Genomic DNA, 23,172 nt, shown 5'->3' on the forward strand with positions numbered 1-23,172 from the left:
CCTGGCGGGCATACAGGGTCCAAGTCTCACTGCCTTAAAGGAGGGTGCTGAGGATGCAGGCTCTGTAGACTTGCATTTGGTGTGAGTGTACAGCTTGTTGTTATTCCACACTCTCTTGCTGAGTCTGGACAGAGTTGTGGCCGTTTTTCTGATCCTCCCATTTAGCTCAGTGTCCAATGACAGGGTGTCAGTGATGGTGGACCCAAGGTAAACGAACTTGTGGACGACCTCTAACGTATAGTTGTCAATGTGATTGATGGGGATTCAGCAACATCCTGACCGAGTACGTTTGTCTTCTTTAGGCTGATGGTAAGCCCAAAGTCCTTGCACGCTTTGGAGAACTGATCCAGCAGTTTTTGAAGCTGGTCTTCTGTGTGAGACACTACAGCAGCATCGTCTGCAAACAGCATGTCTCTGATGAGGACTTCCCGCACCTTAGACTTAGCTTTCAGCCTTGCAAGATTAAACAGTTTCCCATCAGATCTTGTGTGCAGCAAGATGACCTCTGTTGAAGATCCAAAGGCATACTTCAGGAGGAGTGCGAAGAAGATCCCGAACAATGTCGGAGCAAGCACGCATCCTTGTTTGACGCCGCTCCTGATTCTGAAAGCATCCGATAAAGCGCCATCATATTGGATGGTTCCTCTCATGTCTTCGTGGAACGACTGGATCATCTTGAGTAACCGTGGACACAGTATACGCTGTAAATGAAGTCCTTAATTGAAACTATAAAGGGTGCGATCCATAGTCTATGCAGACTGAAGGATGCCTACTACTACTACACTAGAAACCTGAATCTAACCACACGTGCCCTTATGTTTTGGGGACAGCAGATGGTTTAAAAATTAAAACTCAGACCAAGATATGACTGTTGGTTCTTGATCCTGGCTCTGTCTGGAAAAAGCTTTTGGAATTTAGCAGATATTGTGTAGAGGAAGGTCTCGGTTTTTGGGTTTGTTTGTAACAAAACCATGAATCTGGTGGGAGGTTAGTGTGATTTTGATTTTTCAGTTGTGAACACTTCTCTTACTTATTGTGGTATTTTGACAGTAGCTCTGAAAACTGCTGTAATACCCAAGAGTTGGCTTTACCTGAATGTGCGTCTCAAAGGATTTATGAAGATAATTAATTAAGAAATGGCTTCCTCTCTCTTTTTTCAGATGCAAGATATTTCTTTAGTTTTGCCAGTTTTCTTTGAAAAGTGTTGAATTTGACAAAGAAACTGAAATGTTGCCAAAATCAACTTTCCTCACCCAATTTTGATTCTTAAACTTAAATTTTCATTGGCAGTTCATCCCCCACAACTCTCCTTTTATCAAAAGGACAACTTACACCAAAAAAGCATTGGTGGAGTTCCAAGCCCCTTTAGAGGTTTAAATCTAACTTAGAAATGCATTTACCCTAATCATAGGCTGTCCTTAATTGGTTGGCACCATGGTGGCCCTTAAATTCTTCAGTTGCCTTGCACTAAAATATTTGTAGTTCTATTAGTCCTTTCCTTTTATAATTGTAAGGCAGAGTATGTGGATATTGCAGAAAGGCTGGTAAATTTAGCTGTTTATCCTGTATCATACAGGAAAGATTGTGATACTAGAGGAAAGCAGGAAGAAAAAGTGCTATTGTGTTTGTTTTTTCTACCAATATCCTAGAGTATTGAGTCAAAGAAATATTTGCATGTCTCCATAGGTGCACTCACACACAAACCACAGAATGAGGCTTGTGTGCAGGCTAACTCTAGAAGGATAAAATTCAGACTAAATGTGAGGAATATGGTAATTACCCCAGAAAAGACATTTGTATGACCGAGGCATTCAATTTATCACTTGATGTTCCCCTGCCAATGCAACTAAGCTTTTTCTGAAAGCAACTTTACAGATTTAAGAAACATTCAATAAATTGGATCACTTTTTCAGTAGATACTACCTTGGCTTGGTGGAAAAGACACTAACCCCCAATCTTGTAAATACTTATGCATGCTTGTGAAAGTATGCCAAAGCACCTGTGCATTCAGTGGCCATACTAGTGCAGGTAAAGGTGTTAACACATAAATTTTACATTGGTAGGGACGGGGAATTTTTCTTCTGGGTTACGTCAAACTTAACTTGTTCCTGATGGAATTTTCCATGTGTTTTATAATACACAGTTTCCTTTTAGTCAGATCTTAAGTGCCAGCGTCTGTGTTCTGTTACTGTTATCCCTATGATTGCTATGCACTGCACATATATACGTCAGGGACTATGCTTTCTAAAGAGAGAGTCTGTTACAGACAGAATTCTTACAGGCCATCACAGAATGGTGCGCTGTGCTCTCTCTGGGAGGCCTTGTTTTGTTTGTTGTTTTTTTCAGTCTAAACTATTCTATCTGGACTGAAAGTACATATTTGCCCTTTGTGCAGGGAGGAATGTAATGGTAACATTTTTGTAAATTGCCCATTTACTGAATTTTTTATGCTTTCCTCTTGTAATTTGCACTGAATTTCTCCCCCTTTCTCACCTTTCCCATAAACTGTTTTCCCAGTCTTCACTGTAATCAAACATACAGTTGGAGCCTCTGGTACAGTTATCCTGGATTCTGATATATTGCCCAAGATCTAGGAGGGGAAAAGAGAAAAGCCACTGATCCGGTCAATCCCAACTAGAGGGGATTTTAGGCAGGTAGTATATTGTGATGGGCTGTGACCCCTGAGATGTCACCTGGGTGCTTAGACACTACTGAGCCTGTTAGACACTGTTGTGTCAGCCTGGGCCCCCTTTTTATGTGGTTTTGTTAAGTCCAGCCCTCCAACCTCCACTAGTAAAATGCAGAGGCAAGGCCACATCCAGCTTTACAGTAGACGTGAGTTATGCAAAGGTTGCATTCCCGGACAACCTCGTGTAACTCCAATTTCGTGCAAGTTGGGATGATCTGGGAACCAGGTGGCAACCTACCTCCTGGCTCTCCTTCACTGGCGGGAACCAGAGACTGGACTAGCACATAGCTGTTGTGCTGGTCTTCCCTACTCCTGTCGGGGCAGCAGCCAAGAGTCAGGCTGCTGCCCCTCACAGGAGAGGTTTCCTCATTCCTGTCAGAGCGGTAGCTGCTCCTGTCAGTGGTGGGAGCCAAGAGTAAGGCTCTCAACTGCCACCCCTGACAGGAGCCGGGAAACCAGCACAGCAGCTGGTCAGTTTCCCCAATTCTCTGAGTGATGGAGAGCTGGTGCCTGGCAGCCCGGAGTCAGGCGCCAGCTCCCCACACTCAGTCACAATAACCTGAGTTATACACACTCGACTTGCACATATCTCAGGGTTCTACGGTACAGACACTGAGGCTGGGCCTATCCTAGGAAGTTAAGTCGATTGCAGATATGCAATTCTAGCTATGGCAATTGCTAACTACCCAGACTGCGGAAGGAAAGCCTAAATGATGGGCTCGTAATATCTGTTTAATCAAGTTCAGGGACTTGAAACCTCTCTCTCTCTCTCTCTCTCCTTTTTTTGTAGTTTGGTGATTTTTCCCTATTGCTAAGGTGAAAATGAGTGAAATTGAGGATGTGCTAGTACAAGATATGAGTAAGAGTTGATATGAATTCTGTAGGGGAATTTCTGGAATCTCTTAGGCCTTTTTGAAAAAGTTAGTTAAGTAATAGAATAAAGTTGACTCCCTGGAAATAATTTTATTGCTGTGGATTTTTTTTTTGAGGGCCCACCTTGGACTAAAATTCTAAAGGCTAGTGAGGCACAGGGCTCTTGAGACAGGGTCATTTAACTTCAAGGTTCTACATTCCACTGGAAGCACTCTAGAGACAAAAGCCTGGCTCCTTCCGAAGGGAATGGGTTTTGCGGAGGAAAGGCCACCTGGCAATGCATTCAGCAGCTGTTGTTCTGAAATAACTTTGCTGTGTAGACATACTCTATCAGTTTTTGGGTTAGTTTGTAACAAAATCACGAATCTGGTGGGAGGTTAGCATGATTTTAATTTTTGGTTGTGAAGGCTTCTCTTACCCATTGTGATATTTTGCCAATAGCTCTGAAAATTGTTGTAATACTCTAGAGCTGGCTTGACCTGAAAGTGTGTTTCAAAGGATTTGCAAGGATTGTTAACTAAGAAATGGCTTCCTCTCTCTCTTTTTTTTTTTTTTTATGCAAAATATTTCTTTAGTTTTGCCAGTTTTCTTTGAAAATGTGTTGAACTTGGCAAAAAAACTGAAATGTTGCCAAATTCAACCTTCCTCACCCAGTTTCTATTCTTAAACTTAAATTTTCATTTGAAATGCATTCCCTGCCATACACACCAAACTCTCCTTTATGACAAAGACAACTTACACGAAAAAAGCATTGGTGGAGTTCCAAGCCCCTTTAGAGGTTTAAATCTAACTTTAGAAATGCATTTACCCTAAACATAGACTGTCTGTAATTAGTTGACTACTTTTGCTGTGTACACATACCCCGTCTTCTGCCTGGAGCAGATCTGGGGTGACAACATAGTTGCCCTCAAAGTGTTGAACACACTTGTTCTCCTCAGAGCTAAACAATAACTTAAATAGAGTGAGCAGGTTTGACTGGCACACTGTGGAGAAAAAACACTACTACAGGGTTCAGAGGTGTTTAAACTGTTCAGGCTTTGATGATCCACCACTGCCCATGCATGGAGAAAACTAGAGCCGGAAAAAGTTCTATTTCACTCAGACGCTGTCTGATGCTGCTTGTTTCAAATGGCTGACCTTTTGCAAAGCAAAATTAAACTTGTGCTACATGGGAAGAAGTACTTTAAGATTTTCCGCCACACATCAGTTCAATATTTGCCAGCTTTGATTCCTTTGCTCCTTTGTTGTGCTTGGAATAAAGGTTGCAATTTCTTATCATACGCATGAGAGATGCAGGTCTCTCTCTAATTTGGGCAATGCAAAGAAAGTGTTACTTGAATGTGCTTATTTCCAACAGTATGAGGTCTTCTCCCCTGCACCACAGGATCTCAAAGCACTTCAATATCAAGTAAAACTCATTCTCTGCCAGAGGAGGTATTGTATTTTGTGTTGTGGTGACATTTTGAACCATTGCGTAGATATTGCATCCCATTGTATTGTACTGGAGCAGTGATGGGCAACCTAAATTACTGAGTGGGCTACAAGATTGTTGTAATGGAGTTGGTCTCCTAGGATAGGGTAATTTTGCTAGCTGCATTTGCATGCCTAAAATTAGCAGGGTGTGCCCATTGAACTGTAAAGCATTTTGGATGCAGAGGGAGCGCATGGCTCTCATCATCAATGTTCTGTGCCATACATGTTGATAAAATGCAAAGTAATGCATATTGGAAGACAATCCCAACTATACATATAAATGATGGGAGCTAAATTAGCTGTTATCACTGGAGAGAGCTCTTACAGTCATTGTGGAGAGCTCTCTGAAAACATCCACTCAATGGTATGTGCCTTGGATCAGCTATAGCATGTTTTGCTCAGTCCAAGAAGGGACACTTTTAAAGAAGCATGCAAAATGCAAGTATCCGGATGCCAAAAAGCTACTTGGGTTTATATTCCTCGGTTCTGTGGTTCCATGGTATGCTCAATTTATCTTGTTTGGCCCTACTCTGTAAGTTTCATGAAATTAAAGTCAAGATTTTCTTACATGGGCCTATGAGCAGCCAAGTCTTCTTCCAGCTTCCAGATCTTACACGTGGGTGCCATTGGATTGTTGCATAATTTATTATGACGTACTAATTAATTAAAGAAATAATTGGTGTTCAGGGCTCATCACCTTCAAACAGTGACACAAAGATTAGGAACAATAGAGAACCTGATCAAAGCATCCGTGACTTCCTTACTTTTATTTGCCCAAATTTTTGGCATATTGCCTGGAACACTTGATAAGGTTTAAACCAGCTTTAAGCCAAATCTGGCCTCAATGCCCAGTGTTGGTAGCTAAGGGTAGAATCTAAAAGATAGAAATGATTAATGGCAGTTTTTCGAAATAACTTCCCAGTTAAAAGGAATAGCTAAAAGTATCATAAGTGGAAACCCTCACTTTTCTATGGATTTAATTTCCTTTAAAAGAAAAGTTAGTAATCTGCAGGTAGACAGTGATTGAAAATTAAACTGAAAAATAATATCCAGAAAAAAGCGAGGCTTGAACATGCGTGAAGGCTAAGGATTGACTTATCAACATAAATTAGCATGAAAACACTAGAAAATTGAATGAAATAAGGCAGAAGCAGTGAAACTGGCTAGTTTGGAAAGGCAAAAATCACATCACTGATACACTTACTGTGCAAAGAAAGAGCTCAGTCTTCACTTGTACAATATGAAATTTCATTTCTGTGTTGTAATGTTGATACTATGGTTTTTAGTGTCCAAGAAATATCTACCAATAAAATTAAGGAATCCTTTCCTTCACAGAGGGCTACCTTTATAAAGCAGCAATGTGAGAGTAGGAACTGTAGGCTTCAAATGAAATCAGACTTTTTGTGCTGGCTGCTGTATATATACATAGTAAGAGACCCTGCCTCAGACTTTGCAATCTTGACAGTTCAGACAACAGGTGAGGGAGTGTTTCTTCTTGATTCTTTTTTTGCATAGAGAACGGAGTATTTGCCTAAACCCATGTAGTTCGGTTACAGGATAGGTCATCTACAAATCAACTCCACTTGACTCTGTCTCAATACAAAACTTCTAGCTGACCCTAGGAGTGCCCTAGTTGTCCTTCAGTTGGTCTTCATGATGTCCACAGTCTTAGCATCTATAGCAGGGAGGAAAGTTGTGTTTCTCTGTTCTTTGGAGGCTGGGTATCTACTGAATCTGAATCACTAAATACTGTTGTTATATGTTACTCTTAGTGGCATGCTTATTCGGCAAGTTGAATCGACCATGGAGTGTGCGTTGTGCGCACAGCTCTAGAAGTAATTCCCCCAGCATGTCAAGGATGAAGTGTTTGATGGGATAGGAATAGGGTTGCCAATCTTCCAGGATTCCCCTGGAGTCACCAGGAACTTGCTTTAATTATGTGCAATGATGGAACCTCCAGGAATATATCTGGACAAAACTGGCAACCCTAGGTCACAGGACAGAAAATTCAGCTCTGCATCACTCACTCTGTATTTGAACTCTCCTGGGCTGGCCAGCTCTGAAAGCGCCCCTAAGAAAATAACTTATGAATGAATGTATGGCCAATACTATGTAGTCATCACTTGTGATTTATCCCGTTTGCCTGCCACATCACCATGGGAGTTTTTGTATGGGCACCAATCTGGAATATTATCATATTTCCTCCCAAATTTTGAGCCCCACGGTGGGTCAGATTAATTGGGTTTGAGTAGTTTGAATTTCCTCACACGTGCACCTGGTTCTTGCAGGCTATCACTGAATTTCAGAATCCCCCATAACTCTTTCCAGCCCCTTCACTTTCTTTCTCTGCTAGAAACTACTGTTCCCTGCACTGCTTGTGGAAGCATGAAGGTTTGTTAAGGCTGAATGCATCTTGGGTTTTCTTGCCAAGCTTTTCAGGTGTCAGTTTGAAGCTGCATGGGAAGGAATCATTTCTCTTCCCCCATCACTTCTGGAGAACCATGAGGCTGCACACTTGATGGGCATAAAACAAACCAGCTCTTGACAATGCAAAGCACTTCAGAACTAATTGTCAGTTTCAATCTGAAGAAAGCAAGTGGCTAAGATAACTTGTCACCCATCAGCTTAATCTGTGCCTGTCTAAGAGACTATTCTTAGATGTAGATCTTTAAGCCTTCCCCTGTTAGGAAACTGTTTTGTAGAAACTTTTGTGGTCTCTTTTTTTAAATTAGGGTTGTCTCAGGAAAGAAGTTGAGGTGGAAAGACTGTCTTAATAGGTTGCTTCTGCCTAATGTTTTTTCAACTGTAGCTCTCAACGCACTTTCAGGTATTGTTAGCTTAATTTATAGATAGATAGGCCTCAGTTTGACTACACTACCACGGAAGATCAACCCGCTCAGGGTTGATCTTCCAGGGTTCAATTTTGTGTATCTAGTTTGGACATGCAAAATTGAACTCTCGGGGTCACTGAGACACTAGGAGTAAGGGAGGAAAGTCTTCTGTCAGTCTTCCCCTGTAAAGACAGACAAGTTATCTGAGTGCAGATATGTCACTTTTAGCAACATTGGTGTGTGTTTTTTTTTTCCCCAAGCTATGCAACTGGTGTATCTGCAGGTGACTTTCTGTGTCTAGCATAGACATAGCCTGAGTCTCATGTAGACATGACTTCCTCAGCTCATTCAGCATGTTAAAGGTACAGCCAAGAATAGAATCCATTTTGAAATCTGATACTCGAGTGCAGGGGTCAGCAACCTCCTGGAGGCAAAATGCCCAGATTTGACGTTTTGGCTTCTATGTACGATCCAAGTGCCAGTGATGCTTTTTAATGTCGCCGATAGTCCTACTTACAACATCTTCATTAATAAATCAATGAAGATGCACAGCTTTACCATTTAGGGGGTGGTTGGTGGCATTAGCTGGTCTCTTGTTAATCCACTGGCTGCATGGGAAAGGAGGGGTGGGGCTGAGCTCCCACCTCGCATGTGGATGACAATCAGCTCAGGTGCCTCTCTTGGCACCCATGATGGGAATTGCTGACCCCAGCGCTAGTAGGTACACTAAGAGGCTGCCAATTTGGAACAGGTCAAGCAAAAAAGACATGGGGGTCTGATTCAGATCTCATGTAACTAGATTTATGCTGATGTAATTTCACTGTCATAGATGGTATGGCTGCTAATTGGCACTCATGTATAAGGGAGATTAGACACTAAATAGGCATCATTAACGTGAAACCAAACCAGGTTAGTCTAGGTTAGTAGGCAAATTCAAGTGTCCCTTATGAGAATCTGGCAAGAGCCTTTTAATACATGCTGTATATGGCAGAATGATTCCTAAGAATTACAGACAGCCAGTATGCCCAGGAGAGAGTCGGGTGCCACCCAGCTGATTAGCAGAGCTCCCGCAGCCGGCAGCATGTGTGTCTACTGGTGGCGCACATCCGCACCTGCCTTGGTGCGCATAACAAAATTTATTCTGTCCATGGATTGTCTGCAGTTTTCCTCTATTTTTTCTAGCCCCTTAAGAAAGAGAAGCTACACATGAGAACATCCAGTGTCTGACTCCTAACCATTCTTGATGACGTTTTGAGAAGATTCAGATTTTGCATTTTTTAGTAATGAGCATGTTTATATTATGCTTTCACCTAATTATCTCCATGCTCTTTACAGGCCTAAATCACACAATTAAGCATCACAGCAGCCCTGTGGGATACGCAGGTGTGACTCCTGTTGCATACCCAGTGTAACAAGCTTGGAGAGATTCTGGTTAAAAAAGTAATTTCAGAAACGGGCACTGAGTTTGGCAAACTTAGTATGTGGATGCCTAGGCTGAGATGAGCGGGGCCTGTTTTTAAAACTGCCAAGCAGCCAGATGTCCCTGTAATAATCTACTGAGTAGGACCTTGGGTGTGTGTGTGGTGGTGGTTTTGTTTTGCTTTAAAGCTACTTGAAAGAGGGTATCAGTGCAGGTTGTGGCTGTGGTTATTACCAGTTGAACCTCTCAAGTCCGGTACACACTCATCCAGCAATATCCATAATCCTGCTAACTAAAATCATGCCAGATATCTATGGTATTTATTGTGGGTGTGGCCTAGTTTCCTGAGGTCCCATAAAGTTTGTTTACAGCCACCAGTCCTGGCTCTCAGTATTCTGTGCTGTTGTTTAGCTCTAATGTACCCCAAATGTCTTCTAAGGGCCAAGTAAGCAGTGGAAGGGGTGGTAATGCTGCAAGACAATATTGACCTCCTATGTCCAGCAAATTCTGTCATTCAGCACCGGTCAGATCCTGCTGATGCCATACTAGAGAGGTTCAACCTATGCTTGGTTGTATTAGAGCAGTGCCTGCAGTTCCCAATCAAGTTTACAGTCTTTTTTTGCCAGTCACTGTAGCAACACTCCACTGAACAATCCATTCTCCAGAAACATTACAGTTTAAACAGGTAAGGCAGACAAAGGGTTTAGAAGAGGAAATTGTGGTATATTGAAAACAGTTTTTAAAAAACTTAATCTTTAAGGGGCTGTGTGGCCTTGTTTTCAGGCTAAGAAGGCCCACAGGGAAGCATGTGATTTGAAACTGAGTGTTGTACAGATGCCTGGCTCTCTGCATACTTACAGCAAATTGCAGTGAGTTGTGTGTCTTGGCCTTATGGAGCAGCCTGCTTTGTTTCCCTCTGTTTTTGGTTCTTGTGTGTTAGGATACTGGATTCCAAAAAATAAAATGGTGTTAGGTTGCAATCTGCTCAAAAGAGATAAAATGTTAACTTCTTTGTACGCTGTTAACGTCAGAGAAGTGACTTGCTGCAAGTCACATGGGTCAATGGCAGATCGGGGACTGGAATCCATGTTGCCCCAACATCCTGTATAATACTTTGTCCGTACTGGAGTGTTCTATCACTAATGAGCTAAATTTGAAGGGTATAACCTCCAGAATTGCAGTTTCATGAGGCAGTTGTGCTTATAAGGGCAAGATGGCTACATGCTGAACGGTAATTTGTCTCATGCAAATTGAGTAAAACAGCTGAAGAACACAGTGAGCACTAACAGCATAATTTGCAAGTGTCCTGAGCACCTGTTGAAGTCAGAGGGATTTGAGGGCGCTCAGCAGCTTTAGAAACGGGCAGCAAAGTGTTTGCTTGTGAGCCCAGAAAGTTACAGCAGATATTAAAATGCCACTGCTGCAGTGCTTTGAGTAACTCTTCGCTCTCTATTTTTAAATTCCATTTCTGTTCCCCTGCTGTTAAGTCCAGATCATCTCACCCTTCTGTCTCTCCTGTTAAGAACTGGTTGTTTTATTGTAACCCTGTTGCAGCCCTTGCACCTGATGTGATGTGTACATTTTTGTTGCAGTTAATTGGCTTGGTGATACTCTGCATTGGCATCTATGCAGAAGTGGAAAGACAGAAACACAAAACCTTGGAAGGGATCTTCCTGGCTCCAGCTGTGCTTCTCCTACTGTTGGGTATTACAATGTTTGCCGTTTCCTTTGTTGGAATGGTTGGCTCCCTCAGAGATAACAGGACACTGGTGAAGATGGTAAACACTTTAGACCCTCCTTGTTTTCTATACTGTGGAGCTATGGTCCCATGCTTTACAAGCTGAAGGGTGTGAGACACTTAATATTACAGGATTTCCCTGAACCTATATTGAAGCAGGCTTCTAAAAACCCTTGAAAGGGTTTTCCCTCTTCTGTGGTATGATTTCTTCACGGGAGAAGGTGGACTGGAGAAAGGGTGAACCCATGTGTATTATTTCATTCATAAAAGTTCTTTCCAATGAACCTATTAAATGGTAGCTGTACCTGATGGAGACCATTCAGAACACTTCTGAAAGGCAACTGATTGGAGACAATGTGTCTTTGAAAATCTTTGTCCTGGCCTAGTGACTGTTGGTCTAGGCGAAGAGTACATCTAAACTAAAACCAGGATTCTCTTGCTCTGTTGCTTAACACGGTAAAGTCAGTGGTAGCACCACTTGATGCATGGCACATCGTGTTGAAGCTGCATACATTTCACGGGCTGGGGTAGGAAATTGAGTCCAGGAGCTGTGGCAGATACTTTTATGCTACAGGTTGAACCTTTCTACTCCATCACCCTCTGGTCTGGCAACATCTGTGGTCCAGCATGGTTTTAGTTAACTGGATGTCCCCTTGTCATGGGTGTGGCCAAGTTTTCCACGGACCCATAAAGTTTGTTTACAACCACTAATCCTGGCTCTTGGTGTTCTGTCCTGTTATTTAGTTCTAATTTACACTTAAATGTCTTTTAAGAGCCCAGTCAGCAATGGAAGAATTGGTTATGTGCTAGACAATATTGAGCTCCCCTGGTCCAGTGAATTCTCTGGTTCAGTACAGGTCAGGTCCTCAGGGTGCTGGACTTGAGGTTCAACCAGGATTTCTCCAACAATCCCTAGTGCATCCAGATAGGACTGGGAGCATGATATGTGAGTTGATATTTGACTCTTGCTTGCTGAGATTCATCATACTTTAGAACAAATTTTCAAGGCAAAATCTTTCCTGTAGAGCAGTGGCAGCTATTCATCTAATGTAAAGTTTATTAGGAACAGAGACAAGAGGGGAATCCCAGGCATGTTCTTTCCAAACTATCTTTTACTTTGCGGCACGTGCCTTTATCTAACCTGGAATTCCCCTCCCCTCCACACCCTTTTCCCTTAAGAATTTTGCATTTTTATTTCCTAAGCATGTTGCACCAATTGACAAATGAATATGTGTGCAAATATGCACCACCTTCATGTGCAGGCCAGAACTCGAGCTGCTCAGATGTGTTGCAGCAGGATAGACCCGACAGGCACTAGAGTTTTCATCAGCTTATGGCATAGGAGCCCCGGGCTTCTGAGACTGGAAACTGGTTCTCTCCCTGCGGCTACTACAAATTCCAAGTGGCCTTGGTGTGTTGCATAGCAACAACCATGACGTCCTAGGCAGTGATGAATGGGTGACAATTTAATATGCAAGCTTCGGTCCTCAGCTCTGTCAATAGCACCAGCCCCTTCCTGTGGCATCCTCCCACCTAGGTGCTATAAATTTCACTTATATCACCTACTGTTTAGCTAATATTTGTTTCTGCTTTTGTGGTATTGAGATGATTGTATTTGTATGGATTTACTTATTGATATTTTAACTTCCACAGAGAAGCCAGCACAGCACAAAGACCTGGTATAATGTAATTGCAGAGCTGATACCTAAACATTCCTCTATCTATTGTAGAGTGCTTGATAGCATCTGCAGAAAGTGTTGCTAGGTTCCCTCTGGGTTTAAAATACAAAGTTTATTTTTAGTCTGCTGTTCCATCTCTGCCTTGGCAAATTCCCCATTGTTAAGTTTTTAGTTCAGATCAGCAGGGCCGACCGCCACTGTGGGCCCAGGGCCCGTGTGTGGGTAGGAGTGCTGACTTCATGACCCCTGAAGTGGCAGAGCCTCAGGGAAGAGGTGGGACCAAGAGCAGTCAGTCCCTAGCACCCTATGGAGCATGGCACTGCCTCCGTTGACCCTCAGAAGCCACGCAAAGCAGTGGGCTAACACTCCCACAGTTACACCTGAACATCCCCTTAGAAACCCCACCCCATATGCAGTTGACTCCCCCTTAACATTCCCTAGGAGGCCTGGTTCAGACAGTTCCAAGAACAAACAGCTTTGTTTCCTTTTTGGGAGTTGATTTCTATGGGGAGGGGAGAATTAGAATTCCCTTTTCTGTACCAACTCCAAACTGTAGGATGCTGCAAAAAAAATGGACCAGTAGTTCAACTCAATCCATGCCAGCTGTTTTCTGCTCCCCAGGATTTGGATTCTGCATTGCCAGAGCTTCCTGTTACACTTTGCTAGGTACGACCTCATTATGTGATTTCTGGACAGCTGTGTTTGCATGTCAGCAGTTCAGCCCCAGTCACTTCTTTTCAGGTGTAGTATCTCTCTTGCACTTCAATGCTCTGGGATGCGCCATAAAGGATTTTTTTTTCTTGCTTGTGTGTGTCTCGGGGGGTGGAGAAGTGTAAATTGTTTGGCTAGTGAAGTTAATGCTCAAGTCTGTCTGGTGCCAGTCCTGTTTGTTTTTAATTAAACACCAACAAGAGTAAATGGTCACTTGTATTTAGGGTAGCCGTTGCTTTTAATTGGAATTGATAATGATGTTCCCTTAACTGGGAAAACAAATCACCATTGTCTTTGCTGCTATGGCAATAACGGCCTCTGATGCTCAAAGATTATCACAGCTTTTTGTCTACATAAAAGAATAAATGGACGTAAATCAGACATCAGGAACAGTGATGCACAGAAACCTGTGGGGGAACACTTCAGTCTCCCTGGACACTCAGTAGCAGATTTAAGGATGACGGTCCTGAAACAAAGAAATTTCAAAAATCAAATGGAGAGAGAGATCTTTGAGCTGCAATTTATTTGCAAATTTGACTCCATTAACCAAGGATTAAACATTTAGACTGGGAGTGGCTCGTAGCTTACATAGGCAGCTTCTCTGCCTTGGCTGGTAAGATCTCCCCATTAGACTCTGACAATGGCTCATATCCCCCGTCTGATCTGACTTGTTTTTTCCTCGTTTGATACCTACTATTGATAATGGGCCATTTCACCTTGCTGAATAGACCTTGTCAGCTCTGGCCCTCCCTTTTTCTGGGACCCCGTTTTTTAAATACCTCTCTGAAACCCACCCCCCATGCATCTGATGAAGCGGGTCTTTGCCCACGAAAGCTTATGCTCCAAGATGTCTGTTAGTCTATAAGGTGCCATAAGACTTCTTGTTGTTCTCACAGCTTTTCAGTAGCTTCTGTGTTCCCAGCTTGCTTTGCAGCTACTACAATATGTATGCAAATCATGTTGCTTGGAACATGAGATTATTTACATTATAGGTATTAAGCTAATACCAGGGAACCATAATGAATGTACAAGCAGGAAGATGCATTCAAGCATTCACAAATATGCCTGTATTATAAATACACTACATTCACTGACATGAATTGCCAATTTCAGTTATTACTGTCTAGTTTCTTGTAACATGAAAATATCACACTGAAATGTCTTGCAATAGGAGGCAATGCTCAAATTTTGGACAAATCTTTAAAATCATTGCACGCACAAGCCTGTTTAAAGCAAAATTTGAGAATACTATTCTGCTGTTTCTTCTCTGCTCTGTTACTTTTGTGAAAATATTTAGTTCTGTTGAAACTTCTTGATCAATTTTTGAAAATAGTTGTCAGCTGGCTATTAGGCAAACAGCTATTAATTTCAGTGGGTGTTTTTGCCTGATTAAGGATGAGAAAAATATGAGCGACGATCTCCCTTACAAGCTAAATAGATTCAATAACATACCTCCAAAGTAGATTTACCATCACCATCTGAATGGCAGCTCATGTGCCACATGAGGAGTTTGGGTTCAGATTTCCCAAACGAGTGTATTCAGTTGAAGACGTTTAACTTTTCTCTATCTTGCATAGAGAACCATGCAAATAATTGTGGGAGCAGGGGCTTAGTTTGGGGGCCAAGCTGAAAAACGGGAGAGAAATGTCTAATTGAAGCAAAAAATGTAAGTGTTGGAAGTGGTTTTCTTTTTTTAACCCCCTCCCGCCGCCTTTTTAAAAAAAGGACTAGAATTCAAAGGCTGTGGTTACACTAGCAAGCTTTGCCTGCAAAATCCTGGTTTTGTTGGCACAACTTGTGGGGCAGGCACACAAAAAATGGGATTTCTCTACAGTAGCCGGACAGAACTCAAAAGTTTTGAAGCAGAACACTGCTGTGGGTAGATTGTTGACAAAGGAGCAGCGTGGATACTCTGGGGGGACCTTTTATGGACAGACAGGGCATGCAGAACAATGGACAGCCCCTCCCTGCTGTGCTTCTGGGTGCCTGTTTTGTAGAGAGAGCAGGTGGGCAGTCTGGCTGCTCTGTCAGCACAGCGCAGTGCTTTCCTGATTGGCTTTTGTGTGCGGCCACATTCTGTCAACAGAAGTTGTGTTGGGAAATCTCTTCTGATAATGAGTTCAGTTGACGGAGTACTGCAATGTAACCGTAGCCAAAAAGTCAATTCAAATTGAAAATTCAACACGTTTTGGAAACACTGAAGCACTTCAACTTTTTTGTTTTGTTTTTTAAACTGAAATGGCAAATTCAATTCTAATTCACAAAACGTTTCTGTCAATTTGAATCTGCCTTTTTTGGGCTGGGGAAAAATGGTTTCCTCTGAGAAATCTCAACCGACCCTACCTACATATAAATATTTCTTTCCAGTTCTTTATGGCTGTTAAGAAAGCACAGTCCTTTTCTTTATAATATAGGGCATTAGAATTTTTTTCCTAGATATTACTCTTGATATCTAGAAGCAATCTTATTGTCCTTATAAGCATCAGTAGTAATACAACATCTGTGGTTTGGACTGGACATTAGGAAAAAATTTCTGTCAGGGTGGCTGTAGAATCTCCATCATTGGTGATATTTTAGAACGGGTTAGATACATTTATCTAACAGGGATGGTCTAGACAATGCTTGGTCCTGCCGTGAGGGCAGGAGACTGGACTTGATGACATCTCAATGTCCCTACCAGTTCTAGGAGTCTGTGAATTCCTCCTCACGCACAACAGGATAAAAACCAACACACTGATATCCTTTTGAGGGAGCAACTTTTCACTTGCTCTTTGCCTTCAGATCAGACATACATAGAACATTGTCTTTTCCCTCTGTATGCTCACTCCATGTAAGGATAATTTTGAGTGCATAACTTCAAAGTAGAGTCATTGAGTATCTCCCTTCTTTTTATCCCCTCTTGATGCTGATAAGCACTATTTACGGCCAACCCTCTATTTTCTCTGCCTGTGGATCAGCAATAAAGTGGGGAGAAAGACCCACAATACAGTGATAATTTTATGTTTGTTTGTGACAGGGCAGCAGATGCAAAGTCTCACCAATTTCATGGAGTAAGCTCCATTTCACCGTAAAACACTGCTGTGTAGGGGCACTGATAAAAATATTTTACTGTGAATATTAACAGTGATGTGCTCAGCATAAAGTAGAGTGATGTAAAATGTATGTTGTGAAGTTCTGGAATTGCCACAATAAAACGCCCACCCCTACTTGTGCTTTTTTATTTCATGCTGCTATGCTCAAGTCCTAAACTAAATGCGTTGGCAGGGGTTATTCAGCCAGAACACTTCATTCTGATGTAGGACCCTTAGAAATCACTTACATAGCACAAGTGTTTTCTAACATACTGTGTGAAAGATTAAAAATAAACCCATCTTCTTGGATTTTTATATGTAATTTGCAGAGGAGTCCAGTAGAATACAATAGGGATGCAAGTTTTCATTTATTAACAGTGGAAAAGTTTTGGAGTTCTTTGACTCCGTTATGGGACTTATTCAACCATTAGTCCTGAGCAGTCTGGATGTCAGAGGGTAATTGAGGGAATTGATCCTCAGTTCCAGGGTGAGGCAAAGACTGGTTGGAAACTGGGTACATGACTTTGTCCATGAATGCTGATACGTTCCCATTAAAAGTTTTGGTTGTAAGGAGTTATTTTTAATAAAACTTCTGCTGGGAAGGTTTCTCAATTCCATGATTTATTAGGGTTGACAGTCATGCCCCCCTCCCCAGCCCCCCCCCTCCCCAAGCCTTCTGATTAAAGCACTCACCTGGATTATGAGCAAACCTGTTTGAAATTTGTGCCCTGCCTGATTCAGAGCACGGCTTGGAAGCTGGCTGTCTCACATTGCAGGAGAGTCCCCTACTTACCAGGTTATTCTGGATTGGATCTCTGATTAGGATCCTAAGTCTGGAAGAGACCTCAGGAGGCTGAGTCCAGCCCCCTGCCCAAAGCAGGACCAGCCCTAACGAAATCATCCAAGCCAGGACTTTGTTAAACTGGGCCTTAAAAAAAACTCTAGGGATGGAGATTCCACCACTTCTCTAGGTAACACATTCCAGTGCTTCACCACCTTGCTAGTGAAACAAGATTAGAGAGGTTCAACCTGTATCTTCTGTGACTGTAGAGTGCCAGGGTGGTTTACTGCAGAGAGACATCTCTGAAGTGCACAGAACCTGGTACCCTGGGTTTGTTGCCTGCTAGACAAGGTTTGGGGCAGGGGAGCCTTGAGCAGCCTGCTGGTAAGGAAGGACAGAGTGGTGTAGAAGGGAATGAACAGTTTAATCTCCAGCAAACCTCAGTCTTGCTGAGAGAAAGGAAACGGCGGCTCCTGGCTCTGGGTGTCCCCAGCAGCATGTTCTAGCCTTGCATGCCTCTTCTCATCCGCTGAAGAAAATTGTGGCTGTGTGCTGTTTGCAGTGTCACAGTGCAACAGAAAGCAGAACAACGTAAACAGCAATTGAATGTGGAATAGTGATGCATTTTCTGTAAGGGTGAACAAGTAAAACAATTTTCAGATATAACTTTAATATAATTTTCTGGCAATGGAGCTGATCTAGGCCATTAGTCTTATGGAATGAACATCAAAGCTCTTGGCTTCCTGAGCAGGGCTAGAAGTCAGTCACCTCTGGCAGTCCTGTTGAGTCACAGTGACCTACCTTCCTTAATTTCTGGGCTAATCTTCTTTTGCCATTCTGTTAGCACAATTCATGTTCTCGTGAAATGAGACAAATCTCCTGTTTGCTCTGTCTGCTCTTTCACAGACTGGGGATTGAACCTTTCCTGTGCAGCCTCTGCTGTAATTCACTTTCACCTGTGCCCACAAACCTGCAGCAGTGCAACGACTTCTTCACTTACGAGATTCCAACATGTACTTTGTTTCAGAAAGGAGAGTAGCAGGTCTAATTTCTTAATTTTTGTGCTAAGTATTAGTTGGAAATCCCCATGTGCAAACTTGTCTGGGAGTATGAGATGTCTGTTCATGGACTAGACTATGGGCTAGTTTGTGTGGCATGTTTAAAGCCAGATGAGAAGTTGCCCATCCTAATAGAAGTTGGGTGGAAATTGTTTAAGAGGCTACTTTAGCACTGCAGGGGACTTCTGTACATTTAACTTCTTTTCTTGTCATCCCTCATCAGTGGACGGATAAATATTTAATTGGAAAAAATGGATTAAATTTAGTCAATTTAAGACTTAACAAGCAATAGGAGGGTTATCTGGAGGGATAGTTCATAGCGTTATATTTGATAAGGAGGGGTACATGTCACTTGTTCTGTTCCTTTCTCTCTTCGTGTATTGTAAACAGAGTAGTAAACTGTTGTTTCCTTTCGAGCACCATGGTCTTAGGTGCTTTCGTAACTTAATTGTATGGTAACACCTAGACCCCAGCTGAGACTGAGGGCCCGGTTAAACAAGACTCTGTGTGTGTGTGTGTGTGTGTGTGTGTGTGTGTGTGTGTGTGTGTGTGTTAGAACATAACCCTCACCCAATCTCCTCGTGTGTGTGTGTGTGTTAGAACATAACCCTCACCCAATCTCCTCCTTTCAAATGAAACATGCCAAGTTCTTTCAAACTTTGCTACATGGTTTGCATTCCATCCCTTTGATCATCTTTGTCACTCGCCTATGGATCTTTTCCATTTTTTTTTCTACACATTCTCCATAGTTTCTAACAAAACAAAAAAGCAGTCCCGTAGAACTTTAAAAACTATCAAAATAATTTGTTAGGTCATGAGCTTTCGTGGGGCAGACCCGCTTCTTCTGAGACCCACTTCCCCAGATCTGAAGAAGCAGGTCTGCCCCACGAAAGCTCATGACCTAACAAATTATTTTGATAGCCTTTAAAGTGCTACTGGACTGCTTTTTTGTTTTGTTGTTTTGCCATGGCTACCTCACTGTTGCTATTCCATAGTTTCTGTCACTTTTGTCATCCTGAAATAAAATAGTGATTGGCTTCAGATTGCTATTCCATTTTGAAACTTTCCCATCCAAAATGTCCAAAAACATCCAAATGGAAACAGTCCCTCAAAGCATTATATGAAACAGTTTTATGCTGTCACAGTATTTTAACCATCCCTACTACACAGAAAGTACCATAAGTAAGGCACACAAGAAAACCTCTGTAGCTTAACTATCACCTTGAGAAATTCTAACCTCCAGACAAGGCAGGGAGAGGTTTCATGTCTGATTTTTAAACACAGAGCAGACATTCAGAAAATGCAATTATTTGTTGTAATTGTGGTTCCATTAGACAGTGATGTTGTCCACTCCATGCTTATTCATCAAATGACTTGGAAACAAAAATGCAATCACATTTGTTATTGGTAGGAGTGGCCGGTTATTACACACTTCTACATGTCTGCTTATTCCTTCAAGGTGCCAATCTCCCCTCTCTTGAAAATATGTGCAGCATCAGTCTGCAGAAAAGATGGTATTTTAACCCTTTTCTGCAGAGTCATAGCTTAATGCCTGAACTGCAGGCGTATCTTTCTCTATCATAGGCTTAGTGGACATACCAAGGACCCAGTGGATCATGGGAACCAAGTTTCTTTTTCAATCCTAAAGAAGTCTGTCCATGTCTGGTTTGAGGGACAATTCTAGGGGACCTCATGGTGGAAAGGAATGGAACACATCATGAGTATCCAGTGCTTTCATCAAACCGGCTTGAAGTGCTAAATTTCCCCTTAGAGAAAAGTAGGATTTAAATGGTTGCAAGTGGTAACAGACAGATCAAAGTAAGTTACTAGGCTAAATAAAACAAAACACACTAATTAAGCTTAATACTTGAAACTTATGTGCAATTTCTTATTCTGATAGTAGTTTTAATCACCTTGAAGCTTGTTACATTGATATAATTTGTTGAACAGATTTTTATAACTGTCAGTCACTGCAAGTAAAATTAGCTAATTTCAGTAAAAGTTTGTCAGTTTAAACTATTTTATATCTGCTCAAGAGACACTTTTAAGTGGCTTCCTTCTGCTCCACTGAGAAACAACAGGTACACAATTAAGAGAACACATTCTACAGTGATAGTAATACCTGGACTGTCACCTTCTGGAGAAGGGGAATAAATGGGAAGAGGCAGAGAATATTTTGCCTGTCAAGATGAGAATGTGTTGTAAAAAGGGGGATCAGATTCAGTTTTGTCTGAGTAGTCAAACTCCTGAATAACTAGGTGCAGCTGCTAGTGTGAGGGGGAAGAATTGAGCTCAGCAGCTCTTCAATCAAGTTACCATGTATGATATTGGTCTGACCAATCAGTTAATGCTGCTTATTTCATTACCTTGTGCAGAAATGAGGCTTCACGTATAGATACTATCTGTACGAATGGGACGATTCTTCCACAGAAATAATCTGCCACTCTGTCTACACCAGGTGTGTAGCTTATGTGTGTAGTTATGTCAGCTTAACTACATCAGGAAGGTAATTTTTTTTTTGCTTACCTTGGAGTTAGGTAGCTCCATCAACATAACTTTTAATAGAGACTAGGCCTCTGATTGCCCTGCAGAAAAAATTTTGGAATGGCAGTGGCAGTTTGCTTGAGCTCGTATGTTTCATCCACTGCTCATTTTGAGCCTCTTTATGGGCAGAAGGTTCTGTTTGCATAGATCAGTTTGTAGGATCAAGTGCTAGGTTTCAGCTGATAAAGTATTATTGTCCTGTGCAGCTCAGCCTGCGTATTTTAATTAACTTTGATTTACATTTATATTGGTTAAAAATGCGAGTTACTTGACAACCATTGCACTGCTCTTAAAGTTTTTTATGTAGTCGTACAACAGAACGCACTCATCTCTGGCATAGTGCCAACTCAGAATTGTCTGAAGAGCAGGGCTATACATGCCTTCATTGCCAAGCCATAACTTTACAGAGAGAGCTACTGAAAATGAAATGACATGTTTTCAGCAGCACTTTTCACCTCAGGATTTCAAAGCCCCAATATAACTAGGACCTGGATGGGCTCCTGGCTCACAAAGTCCAGGGCTGTTGTTATTGGCAGGCGTGTAGGACCAGTCCTGCTGACCGAGGGTGGGGCGGGGGGCGGAGGAGAGGAAGGGGGATAGCCATTGCCCAGGGTTTGTGTCTCTGCCCACACAGCTCTGAAAGAGGTGGGACAAGCCCAGTACCGTGGTCCAAGTGATGCTAAAGGTTGACTGCCCTTGCCCCTTTGGGCACATGGAGCCAGGAGCTCCTCTCACCTTGTCCTGGGTCCCATGGTGGCTGTTGCTCCTGCTGTGTCAGATGATATCTTTTCCAGTTCCATCTAAAAACTAATTTGTTTTGTTTTTGTTTTGCCCCAGCTATTCATATTGAAAGGCTGCTCCAGAACTAACTTCCTCTGAATGTTTGAAACCTTCTTATTTCCAGACACAGCCAATTTACATCCGGTCGTTCTTATGCCAACACTGTCCCTTAATTTAAAATTGCTCTTTTCCTCCCCTGGTGTTTACCACCCTGACATATTTATTGAGGGCAATAATATTATCTCAGCCTTTATTTTGCTAAGCTAAACATGACAGGTTCTTTCAGTTTTCTCTCATACGATGGTCTCTGTTACCCTGATCATCATCTTAGTCCTCCTCTGGACCAGTTCCAGTCTGAATTCATCTTTGACATCCTGTCTTCTCTTTGTCCTGTAGACAATGACAAAAGACTCTATGAAACTGGTGATATAGGCTACTAAATCATACATATACGTGAATCAAAATGGTAAGAAAACTGCCCTGATTATTCTGCCTAAGGGTTTATTTGACATAATATAACGTGCCATGTTGTCTATGGATTACCTTTCATTGCCATTTCCTGCATCGTGCAGGTGCATTGCTATATTCAGAGGACACCCCAAGGAAGATCAGGGCTTATAGAATCATAGATGATGAGGGTTGGATGAGATTTCAGGAGGTCATCTAGCCCAACCCAGTCTTCAAAGCAGGACCAACACCATCTATATCATCCTAACCAGGGCTATGTCAAGCCTGACCTTAAACCTCCAAGGACTGAGATTTCACTACTTTCGGTAGGAAACCCATTCCATTGCTTCACCACTTTGCTACTGAAGTACAGGTTCAGCCTTTCTAATCCAGAACTCTCTTGTCCAGCAGACTTTGTAATGTGACACCATTTTAGTTAGCTAGATGGCCACTTATCATGGGTGTGGCCGTGTTTCCATGATCCCATAAAGTTTCTTTACAGCCACCAGTCCTGGCACTCAGTATGCTGTGCTGTTATTTAGCTGTAATTTACCCTTAAATGTCTAAGAGCCCAGAAAGCAGTGGAGGAGCTGGAAGTATGCTAGAAAATATTGACCACCTTTCATCCAGCACCTGATGAGAGAGCTTCAGCCTGTAGCTTTTTCTGTTATCCAACCTAGACCTCCCCCTCCTCAGCTTGAAACTATTACTCCTCATTCTATCATCTGCAGCCACTGTGAACAGCCTTTCTCCATCCTCTTTGAAATCCCTCTTCAGGGAACCAAGGGGTGGTTTGGCAGCAGCCTTCATAGTCTTATGCAGACAAAATAAGTCAAATTCTCTCAGCCTCCCCACATAAGTCCTGTGCTCCAGCCCCCTAAGAATTTTCATTGCCCTGTGCTAGACTCTCTCCAATTTGCCCACATCCTTTCTGTAGTGGAGCCCTAAAACTGGATGCAGTACTACAGATGTGTGTTCACCAGCGCTGAACAGTGGGGAATAGTCACTTCCCTCAATCAGTTGGTAATTCTTGTACTAATGCAGCACAATCGTGGTCTTGGAAGAGAAATCAGGAGG

At 42.3% G+C, this 23,172-nt stretch overlaps 1 protein-coding gene across 1 annotated transcript in view; it reads left to right on the forward strand.

Annotated features, from left to right (window-relative positions):
* The window catches only part of LOC142004191 (tetraspanin-15-like), a 160,905-nt gene that overhangs the window by 21,917 nt on the left and 115,816 nt on the right, over window positions 1-23,172 (forward strand). Inside the window, exon 2 of the mRNA XM_074981679.1 lies at window positions 10,879-11,064. Within this exon, the coding sequence (XP_074837780.1) occupies window positions 10,879-11,064 (186 nt within the window). The remainder of the gene's footprint in view (window positions 1-10,878; window positions 11,065-23,172) is intronic.

Source organism: Carettochelys insculpta, chromosome 31 (genome assembly GCF_033958435.1).
Source record: "Carettochelys insculpta isolate YL-2023 chromosome 31, ASM3395843v1, whole genome shotgun sequence".
Lineage (NCBI taxonomy): Eukaryota > Metazoa > Chordata > Testudines > Carettochelyidae > Carettochelys > Carettochelys insculpta.